Source organism: Symphalangus syndactylus, chromosome 4, assembly GCF_028878055.3.
Source record: "Symphalangus syndactylus isolate Jambi chromosome 4, NHGRI_mSymSyn1-v2.1_pri, whole genome shotgun sequence".
Lineage (NCBI taxonomy): Eukaryota > Metazoa > Chordata > Mammalia > Primates > Hylobatidae > Symphalangus > Symphalangus syndactylus.
The window spans coordinates 136,791,257-136,817,944 of NC_072426.2; the positions used below are offsets into that span (position 1 = coordinate 136,791,257).

The following is a 26,688-nucleotide window of genomic DNA, read 5'->3' on the forward strand; positions in this document are numbered from 1 at the left end:
TTTATTTTATCTTCTCTACTTGTGTGTAGCCTGTACAAAGCTAGGTACCCTGTTTCTATTCTTTTAGTTGTTATACTAGAATTATGCATTTGTACTTATTGTATCAATACCTAATGTTAATCAATACTTAATCCTTACACATACATACAACACACATATACACACACCTGAGTATATTTGTTAAAGTACAGGAAAATATCTCTAAAGATATCTCCAAATCATCTACAGTGGTTATTGCACGGGGCAAAGGCGAGGTTGAATTGGAGGGGAAAAGTTGGGGGATTCATTTTGCTTATCACAGTGGTGCATATATATATATATATATATATATTAAATAATGACAAAACATTAGCCATCATTATCTTTATTCTTACTCTGTATAATTCATGTTTGCATTTGCTACAGTGTATTTTGAACATATACAGTATATTTTTAACATGTCTATAATCAATGTTATTTAGGGGTTGAATCTGAATGAGGAAAATACGAAGATCTATTTTTAAAACTCAACTAAAAATAAAAAATAAAAGTTTCAAGATATATGGTTTATTGAGTTGTTGGCAATTTGAAGTTTAGGAATGGGTTAGGAGTAGGTAGGAATTTTATGATCAATAGAGCAATCAGTAACAGCTAAAATAGCCAGAAGGAACATTTAATATTTAAAAGATTTGCAGTAACATAGAACTTAGGAGGGTGATCTCCACAGGGCCAGACTTAGGGAATGGGGTAGGGTGGGTGAAAGATGGCTTCACAGGAAGTGGCTAAAGTATGGAGCTAGGGTGTAAATATTCTAGACTAATTGGAGTCTTTGACAGAGTACCGTCTTGTGCATGTAGCAATGTTTTGGTCATGGACTGCATTACAATGGTGATCCCATGAGATTATATTCTATTTTTACTGTACATTTCTTATGTTTAGATACACAAGTACTTACCATTGTGTTACAATTGCCTACAGTATTCAGTAGAGTAACATGCTGTACAGGTTTGTGGCCTAGGAACAATAGGCTATACAATATAGCTTAGGTGGGTAGTAAGCTATACCATGCAGGCTTGTGTTAAGTGTGCTCTATGATATTCACATGACAAAAAACAAACAGCAAAACCCTCACTGAAATATTTCTCAGAAAGTATCCCCGTCCTTAAGTGATGCATGAATGTGCTGCCTCCACAGTATATATTCAAAGGTGACCTTCATTGCGTAGATTCACACAAAAAAAGCCATGTGAAAATATCTTGCCCCTAGATTCAGGAATCTTCTGGGCACACTCTTGTTTACAATTTAAATTATTTCAAAAAATTGATATATCTGTTGATTAAATACAAGTATTTGTGCGGCAGGAGAATAGGGTCTGCAAGCAGGGAACCTAGGACTGATTAGTGCTGACGGGATATGAATGACGGCATATCAGTTGAAAGACTACTCCCTTTTCAACCCCTTCTTTTTCTGCGTGGCAGTTACTGCCTGGCAGTTGCAAGCCCTTCTTTTTCTGTGTGGCAGTTGAAAAATGAAAGTGCCTCAGATTGGTCCCCTCCCTCTACCAATCAGACTTCGGGCAGACCAATGGGAAACCTCTAGAAGGTATTTAAACCCCAGAAAATTCTGCAACCCGTGCTTTTGAGCAGCTTGCTATAGCCTGCTGCCACCCAGTGGAGTGTACTTTCATTTAAAATAAATCTGTGCTTTCGCTGCCTTGCTTTATTTGTGCATTTTGTCCAATTATTTGTTCAAGGACCTAGACAACTACCCTCAACAGGTAACAGCTGCCCACACATATCAAGGCACACCAGCTTCACCCTGCCTGGAGCTTCTTCCCATGCCTAGTTTTTTCTTACGATTCCAGTCTCTGCTCAATTATCACTTCTAAAAGAGGACTTTACAGAGACCACCAAGTGTAAAACAGCTTTTCTACATGCTCCCCCCAGCTAATTTTTATTAGAGTACTTATATTATTTGAAATAATGTTATTTTTACATGCCCCCCTCCCCTGGAAAATGAGCTGAGTGAGGGATATTGTTGGAGTATCCCCAATACCAGGCACACAGTAGGCATTCAATAAATAGTTTTTGAATGATTACATTGTCCACGGAATTCTAACATGTATGGGTGAAACAAAGACTCTCACATGCTGTGAGAAGAAAACAAAAACTGGGTTGGCAGAGGCCTTGAATATGAGGAAGTGGCCTTTCCGGATAAAGAAGCTAAGACTCGGCCGGGCGTGGTGGCTCAGGCCTGTAATCTCAGCACTTTGGGAGGCCAAGGCGGGCGGATCACCTGAGATCAGGAGTTCGAGACCAGCCTGGCCAACATGGCGAAACCCGTCTCTACTAAAAATACAAAAAAAAAAAAAATTAGCCGGGCCTGGTGGCGGATGCCTGTAATCCCAGCTGTTCGAGAGGCTGAGGCAGGAGAATCGCTTGAACCGGGAGGAAGAAAGAAAGAAGGAAAGAGGGAGGGAGGGAAAGAAGAAAAGAAACGAAAAGAGGGGCGGGGCAGGGCAGGGCAAAGAAAGACTCAATGGAGGAAAGGACTTGCCCAAGGTAATCTGGTACGTGGAAAAGCGGAAGGCAGGAGCCTGTGCTGCACAAGAGCTCGGGGGAGCCAACACCAAGCAGCCCTTTTGAGAGGGTCCCAGGCCCTGAGATGCGGGAGCCCGCAAGAGGGAACCTCTTGTCTTAAGAGGTTGCTGCGCTCTGGAGTCGTGCTCTGGGACAGATGGCCAAGCTCCGCTCTTGGGGCCAGAATGCGACGGGCCGGAAGCGTGTAGCATCTGCAACTGGGGCTCCAATCCCCAGCCTCGCACTCAGCTCCAGGCCGAGTTCAGCCTCCCGCCGCAAGCTCCCTTCCGCCGCTCCCGGCGAGCACGCAGGTCCGGCTGTCCGTTCGGCTAGGGCTTAAAAACCCAACACGGGCAAAAAAGACGCGGTCTCAGTTAACGGGGACGCTTTAGAGAAACGCACTCGCCTCTCCTGTTCCGGTTGGGTCGGCGCGGGCTTCTCAGGCCACACGTGGGATTCGGTCCGAGTGCTCCTGTAGGCTGCTGCTCCTGCGGTTGGTGAGATTACTTGGGTCTAGAGTGCGGAGCTGCCCCGTAGCCACGAGGACGTCACCATGGTGGGCCCCCTCCTGCTCCCCCGAACCGCTCGGTTGGTTCCCCGGAAGGCTCTTGTTGAGCAGGCAGAGAGGGAGGGTGCGGTTTCGGGACGCTAGGAGAGGGGAGGATGCAAAGTGTTTATTTTGAGAGAGTGTGCGGGGTACGGGGCGAAGCCTCTGGTAGGCAAGTCCCAGGCCCAACGCCTGGACCCTATTAGAGTTCCGCGTCCGAGTGCTGAAGTGCTCACATGTCGCCTTGCTCCTCTTTGCCTTGTGCCTAACTTCTCGCTCGTCACTGCCTCCTCGGGGGAAACCCGGTACCTTTCCATTGTAACGCACTGGGGAGTTTGGCAAAACTCCTGAGACCGCTGGCCCCACACACCTCTGCCCCTCTGACCTAGGTAAACTCAGTATGGGCTTAGTCGCCTCTTCCTCGGCGTCCATTCGCCTCTCGTTAGTGCCCTAAATCCTGCCGTTACGCCCCCATTCCCTCCAGGACACTGAAGCAGTTTTGTTGTTTTTATTAAAAATTGAATAGACACAAAAGAGTGTTTCTAAAGCACGTTTCAAGTGTAAAGATTAGCAGTTTCAGGAAGTCTCGTTTACCCATTATGTAGTTTTAAGAAATAAAACATAGCATTTGAAAGCCCTGTTACCTTCTTTGAACCTATAACTTTCAGGAAACCTTAAGAAGCAAACATTATCTAAGTTTTGTATTTATAATTTCACTACTTTTCTTTATAGTTACTACATATGTTTGTATTCTGAAACAGTATGTTTCTTTTTGCCTATGTTTTACTTAATCGTCGTGTTCTTGAGAGTAATTCTTGCATAGAAACATGCTTTATAAATATTTTTTCAATTAATTTTTAATAAAAGCAAAATTTAAAAAGTTTATAATCTGGCCAAAAGTTATGATATTGTGTCACAATGTGGCCTCTTTGTTTCTTTTCATTATATGCCATTTTTGTTTTACAGTCTGGTTCTTTCGTTGTTTCACGAGTTTTTTGTGCTTTATTTTGATCCACCGCTGACGCATATTTTGTACTTTATTTAGATTGTACACATTTGTGTAAATTCAGTGTTTGCTTGTCACTTTGCTTGTGGGATTTCCAACTCTTTATAGTGTTAGTTTTTTTTCCCCTTTTCGGAGTGGAATGTGAAAGCAATTACATCTCATTGTGTTTGAGTGATTGGGGAGATTGATTGGTATTTGACTGTAGTTGTCCTTGACTATCAGAGCTTCACTTTTTATCAGGCTGTATAGTAGAAGTATGTTGGTTTGGCATAGAAGTCAAAAGAGTGGCATATAAACCTGTTTTCATTGGCTCATTTCCGGCTCTGTCATTTTTTTGATACAACCTCATTAGTGCTGCTGCATCCTCTTTCAGTACAGCTCAGAATGTGGTCCCAGAGGACAGAGTTGGGCACCTGTCTTTCCCTGAGTTGCCATCTTGGCAAAATTACTTAACCTCCCATCTGTTTAATTGGGATAATAATAGTACCTACCTCATAGAATTGTGGAAATTAAATGTAAAGTGTTTAGTCTAGTGCCTGGCACTTACTAAATGTTATTGTTATTAACTTTAGTTATATAAATAAGTAGTAACAGTGTACAGCTTATAGTTGTTCATCCTTGTTACTTTGCTCATCAATGTTCTCTTATTGTAAATCTTTGCTGGAGCTCAGCAAGTTCATATCTTTATATCAAAATTTAGTTTACCTGTTATGCATAAATAATCTTTTCAAATTAATCCATTCCACTCAACACTTCTTTATGCTGCATTAAAAAGGTTTTTTGTGTTCATTATTTTTTATTTTTTTTTTTGAGATGGTGTTTTGCTCTTGTTGCCCAGGCTGGAGTCCAGTGGCATGATCGCGGCTCATTGCAACCTCCGCCTCCTGGATTCAAGTGATTCTCCTGCCTCAGCCTCCTGAGTAGCTGGGGTTACAGGTGCCAGCCACCACACCCAGCTAATTTTTGTATGTTTAGTAGAGACAGGGTTTCACCACATTGGCCAGGCTGGTCTCGAACTCCTGACCTCAAATGATTCACCCACCTTGGCCTCCCAAAGTGCTGTGATTACAAGTGTGGGCCACCGTGCCCAGCCAGGATTTTAGTATTTTTAAATATGGCTCATACTATACTACTAGGCACCCATGGGTATACTCCTTTTTATATAAACCTGTCATAGAGCTTGTGTGTGCTGCTTTTCCTCCCTAGCTAGACTATATACCATTGAAAAGTGTGCCATCATCCTCCCTACACTTATCCATGCACATTACTGTGGGGCATTAACTGTTACTGACTACGTTAATGGTAGAGGTTGTGTGTTTTGGGGCCTACATCTATAAATGTGAGCCACAGCAACAAATCAGCTTAATAAATCTCATAGAGATTATCTGTTAGTGAAAACTTGCTCCTGAAAGTAAAACTAAAGAAAAACACTAATGGAAATCTACCTAGTATACCAACCTTTTTGAGACAGTATTACTTGTACATGGTTTAAAACATTAAAAAATTGTTGCTCATAAAAATTGTATTAGTTTCCTATTAACTGCCATAGTAAAGTGATACGCATTTAGTGGCTTAAAGCAACACATTCATTTCCTGAAACCTCTGGAGGTCAGAAGTTCAAAAACGAGTCTAAACTGAGATAAAATTAAGGTGTTTGTCGGGACTGTCTTTCTTTAAGGGGCTCTAATGAATTTTTTCCATTTCTAGAGGTCATCTACATTTTTTGGCTCCTTCCCTCTTCAAATCCAGCAGCATAGCATCTTTAAATTTTCCTCCAGAGAAGGTTACATTTTCTTTGACAGTGATCCTCCTGCCTTCCTCTTCCATGGATCTTTAGGATTATATTGGGCCCACCTGGATAATTTTCCCCATCTCAAGATCTTAATCACATCTGCGAGTCGTTTTTGTTATATATGGTAATATATTCCCAGGTTCTGGGGGAATCAGGGCATGGATATCTTTTGGTCGGAGGAGGGCAGAGCATTATTTCGTCTGCCACAAAAAGACTTTTTCCAACTCTTTTGCCTAATGCCCTGGTTCACTTGAGAAATAGCCACTGTTAACAGTTTCTTAGCTATCGATTCAGATACTTTATATGTATGTACCAGCATATATGTATGTTCCCTAACCTCTCTTTTTACATAAATGGTATACTGGACACCTTAGTCCCTTGCTTTTTTGTCTTACCTGATCTTATAGATCTGTGTAAGTATGTATAGATCCACTTCTTGCTTTTTAAACAGTGAATATTCCATTGTTTGCTTATGTAACTTACTTAACCTGATCTGTGATAGACCTTTAAATTGTTTACATTCTTTTGCTACCACAGACATTGCAATACTGCTGCATTCATTATTTATCCTCCCTTTCGTACATGTGTAAATAATAAATTAATAGAAATAGAATTTCTTGGTTAGAAGATTTTTGACCAACTATTTCTATTTTTATATTGATGGGTACTATCTTTATTTTTATTTTATTAAAAAACTTTTTTTAGAGATGGAGTCTCACCCTGTCACCTAGCCTGGCATGTAGTGGCACACTCATAGCTAGCTTGCTGCCGCCTCAAACTCTTGGGCTCATGCCTCAGTCTCCCCAGTAGCCAAGATTACAGAAGTACACTGCCTCGCCTAGCTAATTTTTTAGATTTTTTTGTAGAGACGGGGGTCTCACTATGTTGTCCAGGTGGGTCTCGAACTTCTGGCTTCAAATCCACTCACTTTTGCCTCTCAAGTGTTGAGATAATGGGCGTGAGCCATTGTGTTTAGCCCTGATGGGTACTATCCAATTGCCTTCCAGAAGACTGTACTGGCTTGCACCTGCTTGAACTATGAGATTACTAATACACCCACACCCCCACTAATGCAATGTGAATAATTTTTTATCTTTGTTAATATTACACATTAGTAATTCTATTTCGTTGAAGTTTTTGTTTTTAAAGTTTTTCCAGCTTTTAAATAACACTTGTTTTTAGTCTTCCTGTGAATTGTATGTATTCTTTTGCTGATCTTTTTCATATTAATCTTAAAATAACTTCTTAAGAGAATTAGCTCTTATGTTTGTGTTGCAAGTTTTTTGTAGTTTGTTTTTAGCTTGGTTTATATTTTGCAGTTCAGACTTTTAAGTTTTTATGTAGATATGTTATTTTAAATCTTCTGAATTTTATATAATGTTTAGAAAGACCTTTCTCTGAGACTCCTCTACAAAAAAATAAGAAAATCTTTTTTTGAGATCTGTGTGGTTTCATTTTTTTTTTTTTTTTTTTGAGACGGAGTCTCGCTCTTTTACCCAGGCTGGAGTGCAGTGGCGCGATCTCGGCTCATTGCAGGCTCCGCCCCCTGGGGTTCACGCCATTCTCCTGCCTCAGCCTCCCGCATAGCTGGGACTACAGGCGCCTGCCACCTCGCCCGGCTAATTTTTTGTATTTTTAGTAGAGACGGGGTTTCACCGTGTTAGCCAGGATGGTCTCGATCTCCTGACCTCGTGATCCGCCCGCCTCGGCCTCCCAAAGTGCTGGGATTACAAGCGTGAGCCACCGCGCCCGGCCGGTGGTTTCATTTTTTATGCTTAAATGTGATCTATGAGGAACTTAATTTAGAGTACAGAGTGATATACCAAATTTTTAAAATATTCCTATGCTTTTTATAGTTGTCCCTTGGTATCGAGGGATATTAGTTCAGGACACACTCGAATACGTAAATTCATGGATGCTCAGGTGCCTTATATAAAATGGTGTAGTTTTTGCATGTAGCCTGTGCATATTCTCCTGTCATACTTAACCATACCTATTACAATGTAAATGCTGTATGGTGATTATATTGTTTTTTAAATTTTTATTATTTTTATTGTTATATTGTTATTTTTTATTTATTTTTCTGAATATTTTCTGTCCTCTGTTGGTTGAATACCCAGATGTGAAACCTGGAGGGCCAACTGAATTTATTTACATTTTTGAGTGCTTGAAATAATTAATGCTAATCTAAAACTTGAACATACAGCAAATGTTACAAATAAATAAGTAGCTCAGCTAAGCTTTTGTGACCTAAAGGATGCATTATTACCAAATGTTATTTTTTGTCTTACTTTGTTACATAATATACACTTTAAGAAATTTTCCTTTTTGTGTGTGTGTGACATCTGCTTTATGTTCAGCACTTGAAACCTAGGCTTGCTAAGTAGTGACTATTTTCTAAATCACTACTAAATCTAATCCAAAAGGTACATTCGGAGATCCCAAAACTGACTTATGAAGGCTTATAAATGAAATATCCTAATTTAAATACTTAAGAAACATATAATTTATCCATTCTTTCTTTCTTTCCTTTTTTTTTTTTTTTTTTTTTTTTTTTTGAGTAGGAGTCTTGCTCTGTCACCCAGGCTGGAGTATGGTGGTACTATCTCAGCACACTGCAACCTCTGCCTCCAAGGTTCAAGCGATTCTCCGGCCTCAGCCTCCTGAATAGCTGGGATTATAAACGTGCAGCAACACGCCTGGCTAATTTTTGTATTTTTAGAAGAGATGGGATTTCACCATGTTGGCCAGCCTGGTCTTGAACTCTTGACCTCAAGCAATCCGCCTGCCTCAGCTTCCCAAAGTGCTGGGATTACAGGCTTGAACCACCGTGCCTGGCCCCATTATTTGTTACTTGATAAGGGTTTTTGAAAGCTCTGTGTCTGTTGGGGTGGTTATGGCGATTGGTGAATTGACTGAAACAAGACAGTGCCTTCTTTCTTGCTGTATAACTTTGTCAGTGAAAAAGAATGACTCTGACAGGGACTGGCACAGAGTTTTTTGTTCATCTAAGTGTGTAGGTAGTCTATTTGCCTGCTCCTTTTCAGGGCCAGGCCAACAAGAAAATCTGTTTCTCCCAGGAGCAATTAATTTAGGTAGAAATGTAGTAAACCTGTCAAACTGATTTGAGCTACAATCTTGTTTTTCACTTCTTACAAAAGACCCAGAAATGAGAAGGATAAACATGAATATGTGCTAGAATTCCAGTGGCTTTATGCCTGTACCACGTTATAGAAAAGATAGAAGGCAAATACTATTGCATTTAAGTTGGAAAAACTGATCTATTTTGTGTGTGACCTGGCAAAAGTTTTTCAAAGTGCTTTTGTTTGAAAGTTTTCTTCAGTCAGAAGGAAATTTTAAATGAGGTAAACATTTTTATTTTTATTGTAGAACTGTATCACTAAAATTGATCAGGCCAGTCACCTTTATTTCTTTATTGCCTCACATCTGAATATCCTTGGGAGACTACACTGACCTTTATCTCTGGAAAGAACTAGTCCTTCCATGATAGTTATATCTTTGTTTCATTATGATCCCAAATATGATATTCTGGTCTTTGATAGAAGTCTCACTTAGTGATATATTAATTTCCTATGTTATTATTCCAGGTAGACCTAAATGGGGTTGCGTGTGAGACAAGTTTAAACCACACTACTTCTTTCTTACTACGTTTATTGTCTACTTTTACAGGAGTAAAACAATTATAATATGTGACCTCTTCTCTTTAAAATCTTCTTTCAAACTTTGGTTGGGCCATTCTGACTGAAGTTAAAGAGAATTAAAACCGGTCTGTTTATGTGTCTCTTTCTACAGCTTATTTTAATGCTTCTCTTTTCATTTGTTATTTAGCTTTGCTAGTTCTCACCATTTTGCCATTAAAAAATACCAGTATGCAAGGCAATCACTTTTCAACTTGTTGATTTTAGATATTGATTGTTTTGTTGCAGAGTGTTTGATTATCTGTATCCAGAGATATACAGTGATGCAAGTGTTTGTTGATGTTGGATCAAAATCTGTACTTAATAGTATTATTTCATATTCTCTCTTTTGTTCTGGGAACAAGGAGGATATTTTGATTTGATTTTCTGATTTAAACATTAACTTCCATATTAATTAGGTGGTAGGTTTATTTTGTAGCCTGGAAATTGAGAAATATTTAGTAAATTTCTTGATTTTTAGATCTCAGGTTACTTTCTCAGGGAGGCCTTTCCTTACTTCCCGAAGTGAGTCAGGACCCTATGCTTTTGATCCATTTTCTAGCTAGCACTTACTAAGTTAGCTATTCCTGAGAAAACTAGATTGTAGACTCCATGAAGGCAAGTTCATGTCAGTTTTTGATCTGGAAGCCTCAGTGCTTATCCTAGTACATGGTATATTTAGTGTGTGCTCAGTAATTAAAATATATATATATATATATTAATATGAGGTTGAGGTGTAAAGAAGTGGCAGTAGAGAATGTGGGAGAAGTTTATTCTGACTAGATATTAGTAGGTAAGTTTGGAATAACGTAAGTTGAACTAGATGTTAGAATCTAAAATGAAGATAAAGTCTGCATTAGAGAATTATTAAGATATTCTTTTAATGTTAAGGAAAACACTATCATGAGCTATTTTATAAATTTTATATTTGGGCCGGGCGCGGTGGCTCAAGCCTGTAATCCCAGCACTTTGGGAGGCCGAGGCGGGCGGATCACGAGGTCAGGAGATCGAGACCATCCTGGCTAACACGGTGAAACCCCATCTCTATTAAAAATACAAAAAATTAGCCGGGCGTGTTGGCGGGTGCCTGTAGTCCCAGCTACGCGGGAGGCTGAGGCAGGAGAATGGCGTGAACCCGGGAGGCGGAGCTTGCAGTGAGCCGAGATCGCACCACTGCACTCCAGCCTGGGGGACAGAGAAAGACTCCGTCTCAAAAGAAAAAAAAAAATAAAAATAAATAAATAAATTTTATATTTGATACTTCACACTATTTTAAAGAACATACTTAATATTTTTAATTCATAGTAGCCCATTGTACAGTACAAAGTGGATGCTCAGTAAATGTTCACCAGGGCAGCATCCCACTTTCTCTACTTCCCTCAAACTGTGATTTGCAACCTCAGGACATATTTGCAGTCTCAAATGAGCTGCTATTAAGGAAATAACACACAAATGTACAATTAATGCTGGGCAGTGCAGTACATTATTAGGTGCTAAATGGTAAATGCTACCAAGAGGAAAAGGCTACTGAGATATGAAATTATTCTTGGATCCCTTCAAGGACCAGTTGAACTTGACCTTTAAGTGGTCTTTGAAGATTGGGTGGGGTTTAGAAAGGCTTATGTATGGAACCATTAAAGTCTTCTTGGAAGTGCTAATTATTTGTCATTGACACCTGTGGTTGCATCATATTTGTCTGTTAAGGAAAGAAAATGCACTAGGGCTCACTAGTGCATTTCACTACTATCTGCAGTGAAGATTCACTGCAAAAAAAGTGAAGATTTGCTTAGTCCATCCCATTTCCATCATGTCACTGGTGTAAAATTGGTACATCATTTACTGTAATTTACAGTCATTCACGGCATAAAGACATTTTGGTCATCAGTGGGCCACATATATGATGGTGGTCCCATAAGATTATAATACCGTATTTTCACTTTACCTTTTCTATGTTTAGACATGTTTAGATACACAAATACTTACCTTTGTGTTACAGTCGCCTACAGTATTCAGTACAGTAACATGCTGGCCAGGTTTATAGCCTAGGAGCAATAGGCTATGCCACAGAGCCTATGTGTGTAGTAGGCTATACCATCTAGGTTTGTGTAAGTACATTTTATATTTGCATAAAAAGGAAATCACCTACTGACTCGTTTCCCAGAAAGTATCCCTGTTAAGTGAGGCATGCCTGTATTTTTATGTTTAAGGGTATATGGTGTTGACGGTATTGCACTCTCAGCTTTCTCAGTTGTAGGCATGGGTTTGGTCTTATACTTTAAAAAAAATGTATTTACGTACACTCTGTGTACTTCAAGTGTGTTTGGTGAAATGATCACTCCTTTATGTCTCTTGTTTCACTGAGTAGTCCAAATGGCATTTCTGGCTCTAGTTGAGCCTAGACTACGGCTCAACTTGATGGTCTTTTAGGCAAAGTTCCTTTTTTTTACTTATGATTTTAACAGGAATATTTAAAGCATATTGCCCCTAAAATAACTCTATTATGTCGTTTTGAATAAACTGTGTGTTTTTTTGTTACTTCTAGTTATGAATCCAAAGAATAGACTTTCAGACTGAATTTTTTGAAATAGTCACTAAAGAGTGTAGGGAAGAGATACTTTTAATGCAGGTTTTCTAACTGGACTATTTCTGTGGTGCCAGAGTCTTTTCATAGGTGTAGATATTCAAAACGGTCTGTTAGTTATTTTATGATAGAGTTTTACTTTAGTTTTTCTCTGTTGAAACATTTTTTTCCAAATTTTAATGTATTGAAAAAATGAAAGTGTTTGGAAATACAGTAAATTTTATTGTACATATGTCTGTGTCTCACTATATATTCATATCCTGCCTTGAGGCAACCTTTTCATTATATTATAAGGAATCATAACTTACAGTTGAGTCAAAAAATAAGTTAATTTCTTTGTACCTTCTTTGTACTAAGTCTTGAAGGTTCTTTAGCCAAGATCGTATAAAACTATGAGGACGTTTTTATATTCAAGGGGTATCAAACTTCTTTTCCCTAAAGTTTTTGAGTCTTTTTTTTTTTTTTTCTTTTTTTTAATTATTATTATTATACTTTAGGTTTTAGGGTACATGTGCACAATGTGCAGGTTTGTTACATATGTTTCCATGTGCCATGTTGGTGTGCAGCACCCATTAACTCGTCATTTAGCATTAGGTGTATCTCCTAATGCTGTCCCTCCCCCCTCCCCCCACCCCACAACAGTTCCCAGAGTGTGATGTTCCCCTTCCTGTGTCCATGTGTTCTCATTGTTCAATTCCCACCTATAAGTGAGAACATGTGGTGTTTGGTTTTTTGTCCTTACAATAGTTTACTGAGAATGATGGTTTCCAGTTTCATCCATGTCCCTACAAAGGACACGAACTCATCATTTTTTATGGCTGCATTGTATTCCATGTTGTATATGTGCCACATTTTCTTAATCCAGTCTGTCGTTGTTGGACATTTGGGTTGGTTCCAAGTCTTTGCTATTGTGAATAGTGCCACAATAAACATATGTGTGCATGTGTCTTTATAGCAGCATGATTTACAGTCCTTTGGGTATATACCCAGTAATGGGATGGCTGGGTCAAATGGTATTTCTAGTTCTAGATCCCTGAGGAATCGCCACACTGACTTCCATAATGGTTGAACCAGTTTACAGTCCCACCAACAGTGTAAAAGTGTTCCTATTTCTCCACATCTTCTCCAGCACCTGTTGTTTCCTGACATTTTAATGATGGCCATTCTAACTGGTGTGAGATGGTATCTCATTGTGGTTTTGATTTGCATTTCTCTGATGGCCAGTGATGATGAGCATTTTTTCCTGTGTTTTTTGGCTGCATAAATGTCTTCTTTTGAGAAGTGTCTGTTCATGTCCTTCACCCACTTTTTGACGGGGTTGTTTGTTTTTTTCTTGTAAATTTGTTTGAGTTCATTGTAGATTCTGGATATTAGCCCTTTGTCAGATGAGTAGGTTGCGAAAATGTTCTCCCATTTTGTAGGTTGCCTGTTCACTCTGATGGTAGTTTCTTTTGCTGTGCAGAAGCTCTTTAGTTTAATTAGATCCCATTTGTCAATTTTGGGTTTTGTTGCCATTGCTTTTGGTGTTTTAGACATGAAGTCCTTGCCCATGCCTATGTCCTGAATGGTATTGCCTAGGTTTTCTTCTAGGGTTTTTATGGTTTTAGGTCTAACATGTAAGTCTTTAATCCATCTTGAATTAATTGAAACTGGGTCCCTTCCTTACACCTTTGAGTCTTTAAAGGACATTTTTTGTAGTTTTGAACATACTGCTGGAACTTCATGGCTATGTATTTTCAGTTTTAGCAGCTTCAGAGACTTTATATTTTCTTCCTTGGGATTTTTGTGAATTTTTAAAATATTTTTAAGCGTTTTTTAATAATGATATGTGGGATCAGATCTCTCTTCACAGGATGCATCTTTGCTTTCGGTTTTTGGTCATGCGTTTGGTCATGGTCATAACTTGTTCCTGTGTAACAAGTTATCCTAAAATTTGATGGCTTAAACCAATATTTATGATCTCTCCCTTTCTTTTGGTCAGGAATCAGGCATGGCTGACTGGGCTCCTGTCCCTCAAGGTTTCTCACAAGGTTGCAGTGAAAGTATTACTTGAGGGTGTGGTTTCAAGGCACAGCTTCAGAGAGTCTACTTCTTTTTGTTGTTTTTGTTTTGTTTTGAGGCAGGGTCTGACCCTGTTGCCCAAGCTAGAGTGCAGTAGTGCCATCTATGCTTGCTGCAGTCTCCACCTCCCGAGTTCAAGCTATCCTCCCACCTCAGCCTCTTGAATAGATGGGATTACAGGCACGTGTCACCACATCCAGCAAATTTTTATATTTTTAGTAGAGATGGAGTTTTGCTGTGTTGGCCAGGCTTGACTTGAACTCCAGGCCACAAGTGATCCCACCTGCCTCAGCCTCCCAGAGTGCTGGGATTACAGGCATGAGCCACCATGCTTGGCCGAGGATCTACCTCTAAGTTTGCTCTTGGTAGGATTGTTAAGCTGGTTCTTGGTAGGATTCAGCTCCTCGTGGACTGTTGAACTGCAGGCCTCACTTCTTCACTAGCTGTTGTCTGGAGGCCTCCCTCAGTTATTTGTCATGTGGCCCCTCCATATGGCAGCTCACTACATGACAGCTGGTTTCCCTGAGAGGGAGAAAGATGGAAGCCAGACTTCTTTGATAACCTAATCTCCAAATTGGCATTTCATTGCTTTTGCTAAATGCTCTTCATTAAAAGTGAGTCAGTAGGTCCAGCCCACATTCAAAAGGAGGGGATTCCGTAAGGGCATGAAGATCAGGAGGTGGGGTTTATTGGGTCCATCTTAGAGGCAGCCCGCCAAATGTCCTGAAAGTTTTTACTTGATTCATGTTTGCTAGGTACTTTAATCTCAAAAATTCCTCATTACACCTCCCTTTCTCCTCTGCACTTGCCATGTGAGCAGAGAGATACATAAAAGAGTACGTATACTCTGTTATATGATGGTTCTACTTGTTTTCCTATACCTGTAACCAACTTCCAGTGATACCCTAAGATTCAGATGTGGATGTATCTTCTCAGGTTTATCAGAAAGTGAGCAGAGCACTCAATGAGTGTTGAAAGAATGAATATATTTGTGAATGAGGAATTTGTGGTTATTTTAAATGGTTCTGCCTAGTTTTACAAAGGAAGTAATTTTGAGCTGCATCTTATCAAAGGGCAAGTAAAGTATTTTGCAGGCAGAGGTAATAACAAGTGCAGTCTCAAGAAGTTATGAAATAGCTTGGTATGTTCTGGAATGGTGACAAGTTCAGTAAGAATGGGGTGAAGAATCTTTTATAGAGGAGCAAGGGAAATAATGGTGGAGAAGCAGGTTGGGGCTAGATTGTTTCTGTGCTAAAGACTTGGGACCTAACTGTGAGCTAGTGGAGTGCTTTAAGCAGGGGAGAGGGACTTTACTACATCAGTGTTTTATGAAGACAAGCTCTGTAGCTTTGCTGAAAAAAGGACTAGTGGGGAGAATCTAAAGACCATCCTGATTATGAAAGATTCTGAGGACTCAATTAAGCAATTGACAATAGTTTTGAAGAAGATTGTAAAGCCACTTGGCCTTTTTCTGAAATAGGTTTGTTGGAGACTGCCAGCTGTCCCCTAATGTATTCTTTCTGTTTTTCTATATGAATGGATCTTTTTCTCACTGAATAAGGATTATATTTACTACTCTCCCTTATGTAACACTGTGAATAGATTTGGTCAGTGGGATGTGAGCAAAAGGATCTGCAACTTCCCAGGTCATGCTCTTAAAAAAAGGGGACATACCTTCAGATTTTTCTTTTCCTACTTCATACTGGCTTGAGTGTAGACCTGGTATTAGGCTGTCTTGAACTAGACAGGAGGTATAGCCTGAGGCTAGTAGACAAAAAAATGGAAGGATCCTGGATCCCTAAGGGCTTTGTGGAACAGAACCTTCAGCTCCTACTTTTAACAATAAAGAACCAAACTTAATCTGGGTTATGCCATTATTTGGGGTTTTTTTAATTACAGAGAGCCAAATATGATTCCTAAATCATTATAGGTGAGGTAAGATACAGGATTATGTAGGAATAAAAGAAACAGATGTCTAGTTTGGAGGACCTAATGAATTGTGATCTGATTAACTGGCATAAGTCTTCAGTGGGAAAATGATACATTTTCCCTTTTGGATATACTAATTTTGAGATGGCTTCTATTATTTTCTGTATTCCTAATTTGTACAGGCAATGAGCCCAGCTTTGATTCTGCATCATTCATTGCCCGCTTTGTTCCATATGAAACATCCAAGTCAAGCCCCTACTAATAATCCAAGTCCCTTCTGCCCCCTTAATTTTCCGAACTGTAACAAATTTCTGGCTGTGAGTCTCCTCACTATCTGTAGTCCCTGTATCTTCTTTGAAGATAGAACATGTTGAAGAGCTGAGTTTATTGACTCCTTCTGTGCCTTTCTTCTGTCATTGGAGAGCACCTCTGAATATATCATTTCTGTCATTACCATGGCAACAGATTATTACAATTACTTAATGAGTGGCTTATCTCCTGATTTTTCTGGGAGTATTTTTGGCTTACTGTATTTCTGTCATATTACTGTTTTTGAAATTTATTTGTAAAGAAGATTTTTGTGACTGAAGGCACTTACATATCTGACTATATGTGTCATGTGTTTTCATACATTTTAGCCTAAAGCACCAAAGGGAAAAAGTGCAGGACGGGAAAAAAAAGTCATCCATCCATATAGTAGAAAAGCAGCTCAAATTACAAGAGAGGCCCACAAACAAGAAAAAAAGGAAAAGTAAGTATCTTTTCATCATTTGTATTACTCGTTGGTAAAAAGCCCCTTTATACATTTATCTTTCAAACATGTATCCTTTCACAGTGCTGTCTCCCTTTCATAAATATTTATTGAGTGTGTTCTGTATGCAGAAGGTGAAACTGAACAAGGACTCTACTCTTTTAGAGCTTACCTAAAACAGATAAGTAATTTACCTAGCAGTAGGTGATGAGTGCCATGAAAAATTTAAAAAGTTATGGGATGGAGAGTGAGGGAGAAGTTCTGTTTTACATGGGATAGTCATGGAAGCCTTCTCTGAAGAAGTTATATTTGAACAGAGAGTTGAAAAATGTGAGGTCTATATATAAGACATATAGGTTAAAGTGCCCATGAGACATATAAGAGGAGATATGGAATGGATAGTTAGATATGTTGAGTCTAGTGTTCAGAGAATAGGTTAGGGGTATTGACACAAATTTGGGAGTGGTCAGCATCCATGTGGGATTTCAAGCCGTGAGACTGGACAGGATCAGTTCACCTAAGGAGTAACTGTTGACAGGAAAGAGAAGAGAGCCAATTACTGAGTCCAGTGGCCCTGTACCACTTAGAGGTTAGGAAAAGAAGGAGCATTCCACAAGTGAGACTGAGAAGGAGGAGAAAGAAGGCTGTTTCAAAGATTCCTTAAAATGAAGTTCAAATAAAAATCATCATTTTGACTATTTTAGAATAGCCTTGCCATTTTCATGAATGTTAGATACATTTGCATACTAGATAATGGAAACCAGTATATTTTTAAATGTTGATTCTTTGCTTAAGGTAAGCCTTATATAGTAAAGGTTAGCTGTTTCACAGTGATTTGGCTAGAAGGAAATAAGTGTTGTGATAGCAGAGTCAAATTTTCTTTATTTTCTGGGGGGTAGTTTTTTTTTTTTAAATAAAGATTTACTATGATGATAGCAGTTTTGCTTTAGCACAGTAGTTTTCAAACTTCAGCTGTTAGTGCATCACTTTTATGACTTTTGCTGTATCTTTTTAATAGGATTTATTAGTACTGTGATTTTGCAGTTTCTGCTCTCATATATATCAATATTTTGCAAACTTAAGTACATGAAATACATCTGTAGAGCTTATTAAAACTATTTGTTCCAACCCCTAGAATTTTCTATTCTGAAGGTTTGTGTTTCTGGCTTAAGGGTTTCCATTTCCAACAAGTCTCCAGCTAATGCTGGTGCTGTTGCTGCTGGTTTAGGGACCACACTATGAGAATCACTGACCTACACTACTATTTATTTTCCCTCAAATACCATTTTTTAAAAAGGGGATATTTTTTCTCTCTTAAAATCAAGTAGATAACTATTACCTGCTGTGAATGGTCTGAGTCTGAGACATAACTTTTGTATATGTTTGGTGAAAAGATCTGGTGAAGGTTGGAAGACTGGTAAAATAAACCCACACTTTTGTCCTTAATGTAAAGTGAAAGGATCAAAAGAAAATGGAGGAGGGTTGAAGCAACTTGCTTACCATTTTATTAAAGATTGTTTAATTCTGTGTCTATGAACTGCTTACCTTACATATAGTACCAGTGGTATAATGTGCAATATTTTAGCAAGTAACTGCTTTAGAATATTATTAAGTACTTGGTTCACTGTCATTGTGACCGTGAGCCTAGAATGTTTGTATGTTGTCAAGTATATTCAGCATGTTGTGTATTGATTTACAGAATTAATGTTATAGAAAAATTATGGAAGAATAAAACAGAACAACATGCTAATCTGATACATATATTGTCCTAAGAAAATTCTGTTTATTGGCCAAGACTTCTCTTTTAGTAATGCAAAGTAGAAAGACCACTTAATTTTTCTGCTTGGACAATGTTCTAAACAGATTGGATTTTTTCCCTTTTTAAAATTTATTTTCAAAAAGTCACTCTCTTAGTTATGGCTCTAGAACCAAATATACAATTTTAATAGTACTTAACATTATTTTATGTTATGAAATCATAGGCTTAGGCCACTATAGATGTCGGTTTTTTGAGTTGCAGCATCAGTAACCACGAGTCATACTTAACTTTAAATGGGAATGTGGTCACAAAAGACATGTTGAAACGCTGTTGATTCCCTGCCCCATTTCAAAGGATGATTGGTGACAAGATACCCAGATGGTTGGGATAACTTTAAGCAAGGCGATTGAAGAGCATACCAACAGGACAACTTGAACTTGGGTACCTATGGCTTCTTAGAAATGAATAGCAGTTACTAGATGTTGTTTTAGTAACTGTCGCTGCATAAGAAATTCTGCTACAATTTAGCAGCTTAAAACAAACACAGTTTCTGGATCAGGTAGGAATCCCATTGCCACTTAACTGGGTGTTTCTGACTCAGCATCGTTCACAAGCCTGCTGCTAAACTGTTGTCTGGGATAGCATTCATCTCAGAGCTTGCTAGGGAGAAGTTCTGCTTCCAGGCTTCCTCACATGGCTGTTGGCAGACGTCAGAAAAGATACTGTAGGAGTGGATAACAATGCTAGAGTAGAAGTTCAAGCATACTCTTTATCTTCAACATTTGAAAAGCTCGGATTTAGGACCGTATGACAGGAACTAGGATAGTTTGAAGACTAGCACATTCTGAACAATGAGCAATTTACAAGCAGCAAGTGGCTCTTTGATATGATGTGATTTTTGTTTTATGATTTCTCAGTATAGCAACATTTTGGCAAATAATTCTAGATAGCAAATGAAAATGACTCCTAATGGAAGATTAACAAAGGAAACTAAGCATGATGGATAAGAATCTCAGGAACAACTACCTTTGAGAATTAATCTTATTGATTCTCTTTAAAAATGATGTTTACTACCTAATGCTAAATGACGAGTTAATGGGTGCAGCAAAACAACATGGCACATGGATACATATGTAACAAACCTGCACATTGTGCACATGTACCCTAAAACTTAAAGTATAATAATAAAAAAAGAAAAAAAAATAAATATTTACCAAAGCTAAAAAAAAGAAACTAAATTATTTTCCTAAAAATTAAAAAAACCATGATGTTTACACGTTGTCTTAAGAATTTTTTCATGTTTACATGCAAGTACTGTTTTAAATAATTCTCAGATCTCTCTACTTTTCTTAATTCCAAATGATACCACTCTAAGTTCAGGTTCCCATTGAGTCCATTCAGAATTATTACAACTTGATTTCTAACTAGATTCTTCCCTCCAGCCTTATTTAAAAGGAACAAATTCCTCTCAGAGCCATTCTCCAGCATTTTGTGAAGTGTTCTTTGTTTTTTAAAATCAACTTTGAGGTATAATTAATATATAATAAAGTGAACACATTTTAAGTGTAGCTTTTGGGTTTTGACAATTGTATACATTGGTGTAGCCACCCTGATCAGTATGTAGTACAGTTTCATCTTCCTAGAAAATTCCCTTGTGCATATTCCCAGTCAGTCCTCACCCTCTAACCCAGCCTCAGGCAGCCGCTAATTTGCTCTTTATTTTGATAGGTGAGATTTATCTTTCTAACGTTTAATATAAATGGTATCATGCTGTATGTGGTTTTTTGTGCCAGCGTCTTTCACATAGCATAATGTTTGTGAGACTTATCCATGTCATTTTATGTATTAGTTGTTCTTTCCTTTTATTGGGAATAATATTTCATCCTCAGGCAATTTATTTATATCCATTCACTGGATACGCGCCTTGCTTATCCATTCACTGTCTATGTTCGTTTGGATATATTTTAGTTTTTGGCTATTATCAGAGGTCTGCAAGCTAAGGCATTAGCCACCTGTTATTATGAAAAGTTTTGTTGGAAAACATCAATGCTGGTTCCTTTTGTGTTTTCTATAGCCGCATTCATGCTGCAGTGACAGAGCCGAGTAATTGTGACAGGTACACGGCCCCCAAAGCCTAAAACGTGACTACTTGACCATTGAAGAAAATATTTGTTAATCTCTGCTATTAGGAATAAAGTTCATTCCTGTAAAACATTCATGTACTACAGGTGTTTGTGTGGACATATGTTTTCATTTTGCTTTTACTTCCTAGAACTATAATTGTTGGGTAGATGTTTGAGTTTATAAGAAATTCAGTTTATAAGACGTTAGGTTAACATACTTAAGATGTTTGCTTAAGTATATAAGAAATTGGGTATATAAGAATTGCTGGATCATTTGGTGTATATTTAAGTATATACGTGATAGTACCATTTTGCATTTTCACCACCAGAGTATGAGAGTTCTATTTGCTGTATATCCTCTCTACCATGTTATGTTGTCAGGGTTTTTTTTTCCTCTTTAATTTTAGCCAATCTAGTAGGTGTGTGGTGGTATTTCAGTGTGGTTTTAATTTTCATTTCTTGATGACTAATGATGTTGAGCATCTTTTTAGGTTCTTTTTGGTCATTTGTGTTTTCTTGATGGAGAATCTGTCTGAATCTTTTACCTTTTTGGTACTGGGTTATCTGTTGTTAAGTAGTAAGGACTGTTTATATATTCTAGATACAAGTCCTTTGTTATTTGTGTTATGAATATTTTCTCCTATTCTGTAACTTAAAAATTTTATATAAAGAAGGTTTTGGCCTGGTATGGTGGCTCATCTTGTAATCCCAGTGCTTTGGGAGGCCAAGGTGGGAGGATCGCTTGAGGCCAAGAATTTGAGACGAGCCTGGGTGACACAGTGAGACTCTGTCTCTACAAAAATAAAAGTTAAAAAAAAAAACAAAAAGTAGCCAGGCATGGTGGTGTATAACAGTAGTCCTAACTACATGGGAGGCTGAGGCAGGATGGTTGCTTGAGCCCAGGAGTTTGAGGCTGTGGTGAGCAATGACGGCACTACTGCACTCCTGCCCGAGCTACATAGTGAGGCCCTGTCTCTAATAATAATAATTAATAATAATAATAACGAAAGATTTCATTTTATTTCTCTAGTTTTCTAGTTGTGTAAAATGGGACGATAAATCTGGTTTGCTTACTTCTTTGTGGATAAAAGTCATGTATACTTCCTGCTTTATACAAAGCCTTCTCCTATGGCTAAGATTTTTCTTTTATCATTCCCGTAGTCCCTATCCTTTTTTTTTTTTTTTTTTTAAATCCTGAATAACTTCTCTGCATGTTCAGGTCTCAGCTTAAAGTTTACTTCTCTGGAAAACCTTCCCAAATCCTAAAACATATGGTAGGTGCTTTTTAACTATGCTTTTATAGCTCTGTATGCTTCCCCATGTTTTTATTGCCCTTAGATTTTAAGGTTTTTCAGGACAGGGACAGTGTTTTTTTTTTTGTTCATGGCTGTATCCTTTGGGGCTATCAGAAACTAAAGTCTGGCAAAGACTTGGTATACAGAGGTCTCCTGAATGAATAAATGTTTAGAATATCAGTAATAGGAGGCATGTATTACCTATACACTTTCTGAGCATAAATGAAATTTTTGTTTGTTATAATTCTTCTCAAATTCATTGAAAGTAACCATTCTGTTTTGTTCTTATTGAAATTTAAAAGATGACAGTAGTGCATTTTGATCTTGGTGGCAGCACTCAGTCTTCCAGAAGGTTTGCATTACTCTTGTGCTCAAGTATTCTGCATATTACAGAACCCATCCGAATGTTCATAATTCAGAAAAGCTTTCAGTTGTGTTTTCAAAACTGGTTTGTTCTATAGGCTTCCTTTAGACATTGAGGTGCTTAAAAGAAGTTTCTGATAAAATTCTAGTGATTCAAAAGAGAAGCATGGTATTTAATGTTTCTGTTGACAAAATTATTTTCAAATTTGTAAAAGAGTAACCTTTTAATTAGAGTTCTTTAGGCAGTTTTTCTTTTTGTTGTTATTGTCAGAGTTTTAAAACTTGCTTTGGAAATTTTCTAACACATATATTTACCTTTCCTTTAAAGATTGAAGAATGAAAAGGCCTTGCGTCTCAACCTTGTTGGTAAGTGGGTTTACTTATTTGAAACTCTGGCTAGAGTATAGGGCATTTCTGCCCTGTACTTATTTTTCTTTTTATTCTTTAGTGAAATACTGTTTTTATCAAAGTGAATTTGATCAGATTTGATCTAAACAAAGCAAATCAATCATTAAACTTTTGAAATAAACAGTGTTAATGATTTCTAGCTCAGTTTTCCAGAAACTGTTAGTTTATATTTATCTACCTACCTACCTGTCTACACATAACATTCATATCCATCTGTCCATCTATCTGATGTTTAACTCTACCACCCTAACCATTAGAATTATGAAGGATTATGGCCTAGGTAGAAACAACAATTCATATTTATTTAATGACGTGGACATACAAATCTTCAGTTTTGTATCTCAGTGTCATGTCACTGTTTTTTTGGTCAGATTTATTGCTAATAATTTTTTACTCCAAGTCTGAGATTTAAATACTGACTGTTAGGCTCTTTTATTAAAATTAAAGGTATTTGAACTCCCATCAATGCTTCATCAGGTAATAGAATAGTATTTTTAAGTGGGATCTCAGTATACAGGGCTGGGTGATTTTTTTTTTTTATCTGTAATCTTGAGAAATCTAACTGAAAGTGACCCTGACGGTCAGGTTTACTCATAAGGATGAATTTTGTTGGCTCTTTGGTAATATATATCAATTACTCTACACAGTACCTGGCAGCTCTTGTATGCTTAATGTATTTGCTAACTTTGAGGCCCTGGACAGGTCATTTAACATCTCTCATCTACAAGGGGGGGTAATAATAGTACTAATTCTCATGGGATTATAAAGCTATTTACATAGTACCTACAGCTTATTAAATACTCAGCAAATATCATTCTCATCATTAATGGAGTTTTCATGTTATTATTTTTGACAAGCTATCCTTTGCTTTTAAATACTTAGAAGTTCAGGCTCAACTAAATAATTATTTTCCTTTTTTCATCCATATTGGATAAGAAATATACACAGAAGAGCATCCCTCCCACTATTCTCTCTTCTCTAAATTAAAATCTGACAGTTTAATTTGTGACAGACTGGTTTAATTAGCTTTGAGCCCACACAAGGCTTTATGTTAAACATTGACATAAATTTTGGTTCTGTTTTAAACATGTTAATGTTGCAAATGATAATGAATATTTACTTGCTTAAATGGTGACTTGTGGGGTAAACTGTCTTGGTACTTGTTGTTTATAGGTGAAAAACTGCAATGGTTTCAAAATCATCTTGATCCCCAAAAAAAGAGATATTCAAAGAAAGATGCTTGTGAACTAATTGAAAGGTAAACACTGGGCATATCGTGAGCAAAGGGTCAGAAAAGGGAATTCTCCAGCCTGGTTCTTTAAGACACAGAGCTCTGTTACGGATTTGCAGAAGAGCAAATGGGCTTTGTTATCAGGAAGACTTTTTCCTGGCTTAGTCACTATAGGAGATTTGTAACCTATTTGGGTCACAGAGTGGTAGTTAGGCCACTTTCTTGGGATCAGGATGGGCTTCCTGGAGAAGTGTCATCTACACTTGCAGCTGAAAGGTGGGGGTTAGCAGATCGAGGCAAGGTAGTTTGAAGAACCCCTAGCCAGAAAGAATAATATTTAAAATGCCCAGAAGTGAGGATGAAGATAACATATTTAGTGATCTGCCAGACATTTCATATGACTAAAATAAGTTCAAGGAGGGAAGTGTGGCAGGTACAATAAGTGATAACTAGCTCATGCAAGACCTCAGATGTCAGTCTAAAAGTTGGGACCTCATCCATGGACAATTAGGAACCATAGGAGGCTTTTACAGCAAGCAACTGAAATGATCATACTTAACATTAGAAAGGACACATTGAGAATGAAGAAAACAGACTGAGAGATTCATGACTCTGGCCAGGAAACCGTGGAAAGCTTGATGTAGCAATCCAGGCAAGAAATGATGGTGGCCTCGGCTTGGCTCATAGCATGATAAAGAGAAGTGAAAGATTCCAAAGATATTAAGAAGGTAGAAGTCTCAGTGTTTAGTGAAAACTTAGGTGTGGAATAAAAGTGATAGAGAGCAGTCAAGGAAGCCATCAGATTCCTCGAATGGACAACTATTTCCTGAGATAGGGAACCCAGGAGATGGAGGGGATTTGGTGGGGGGGTAGCTGGGGACAGGGTGATGACAAGTTCAGTTTTGATGTGCTAACGGTGAAGCCACTAGGGGACATCCAGATGGAGATGGTGGTTGAATGTGAGGGTCTGCAGTTTGATAGAAGGCTACGATTTGGTCACTGAAGTTAAAGAAATGGTCGAGTTATCTAGGGAATGGGTAAAAGAGGTTTGAGGACCTGAGGAACTCAGAGAAACATAAACATTTAAAGGCCACATGAAGGCTGGATACTAAGTTTTCCATTAAGTAATGTAAGCCCAATACATAGACTTTGTATGTAACACAAATCATTTTCTTATTTTTCAGGTACTTAAATCGATTCAGCAGTGAGCTGGAGCAGATTGAGTTACATAACAGTATCAAGGACAGGCAGGGGAGGCGGCACTGTTCCCGGGAGACCGTCATCAAGCAGACGATGGAGCGGGAGCGACAGCAGTTTGAAGGATATGGCCTTGGTTTGCTCACTGATTTTTTATTTTCCTTTTATATGACATAGCAGTATCAATTTGTGATTGATTTCAAAGGTTTTATTTTAGATCTTGTTTATTTCGCTTAATTTTCTTCCTTTGATGTCTTTTTCTTTGTGAGGGTTTAGAAAAGTTTTGGATTCTTTTTTTTCCCCTACATTCCCAACAAAACTATCAGGTTTGTGACAGTGACATCATGTCTTTTTACTGTGATAGTAATACTGATTACTTTCACATTTATCTTATCAACCCTAACTTGTGTCCAGAACTCCAAATTTGCAGTATCATATATGGATTTCTCAAACTCTCAGACTTGACATGTCGTGAAACAAAGGCCAGCTTTTCTCCTAAAACTTGCTCCTCCTGCAGGTTTCTTATTCCAGTCAGTGGCATCACCACCTGCCCAGTTGCTCAGATCAGAAACTCTAGAGTCACTTTCATAGTCCACATCCAACCTGTCAGCACGACTGCTACTACCACCTCCCACTTCCCTGGTTCAGGCCACTGTCGTCTCACCTGTACCATGGTAATAGCCTCCCAGTCGCTCTCTGTGCCTCCACGCTTTCCCGCTAAAGTCTGTTCAACATGTAGCAGCCAGATGAGTTGGCAGTATTTATCAGAGCACATCCAAAGTAAACCATTTGTTGGTGATACAGCTAGGACTCAAACTCAGATCTGCTATGCTGCAGTGCTTTTCCCAGAATCAGGGGATAGGTCTGGTAAACAGGCTTTGATGAGTTGGCAGGTGTCAATTCCCCTTTGGGGAAATTGTCACTAAATTCTGTTTTGATAAGATTTTGAGAAGACTAGATGTAACCATCCCCTCTCCCCTCCTCATGTGGTGTAACTATTTCTGATTCATTAAGATTCCTTTAAAACATTTTTTTGTGCTTATTTATACCATTTAACACCTAGCCCCTTATACTGTTATTCTCTGAAACTATTGTAAAAGTCAATAGACAGTTGTAGCAAACATGCTTATTTTATCTTCTTTATTACTTGATACTAAATTTCATTTAACATTGTATTGAATTGGCCAGATATTTGCAGCAGCCTTCCAGTTTTTGTTGTTCATGCCTCTTGTATTTCACCAATTTAAGTGTGATCATGCATATTGGTTTATGATGAACTTTTGAAATATGGTAAGGAACTACCATATACGAGGTTTTTATTAAAAATGGGTTTAAGTTTTATTGAACTTCTTTTTTTTTTTTTTTTTTTGAGACGGAGTCTTGCTCTGT

The 26,688-nt window shown here is 38.1% G+C and overlaps 1 protein-coding gene across 1 annotated transcript in view; it reads left to right on the forward strand.

Annotated features, from left to right (window-relative positions):
• Positions 1–355: 355 nt before the first annotated feature.
• The window catches only part of TMA16 (translation machinery associated 16 homolog), a 30,612-nt gene continuing 4,279 nt past the window's right edge, over positions 356–26,688 (forward strand). The window contains exons 1-5 of the mRNA XM_055276315.2: positions 356–3,114; positions 16,811–16,923; positions 22,792–22,829; positions 24,045–24,129; positions 25,287–25,435. Of these exons, the coding sequence (XP_055132290.1) occupies positions 3,112–3,114; positions 16,811–16,923; positions 22,792–22,829; positions 24,045–24,129; positions 25,287–25,435 (388 nt within the window). The 5' untranslated portion in view covers positions 356–3,111. The remainder of the gene's footprint in view (positions 3,115–16,810; positions 16,924–22,791; positions 22,830–24,044; positions 24,130–25,286; positions 25,436–26,688) is intronic.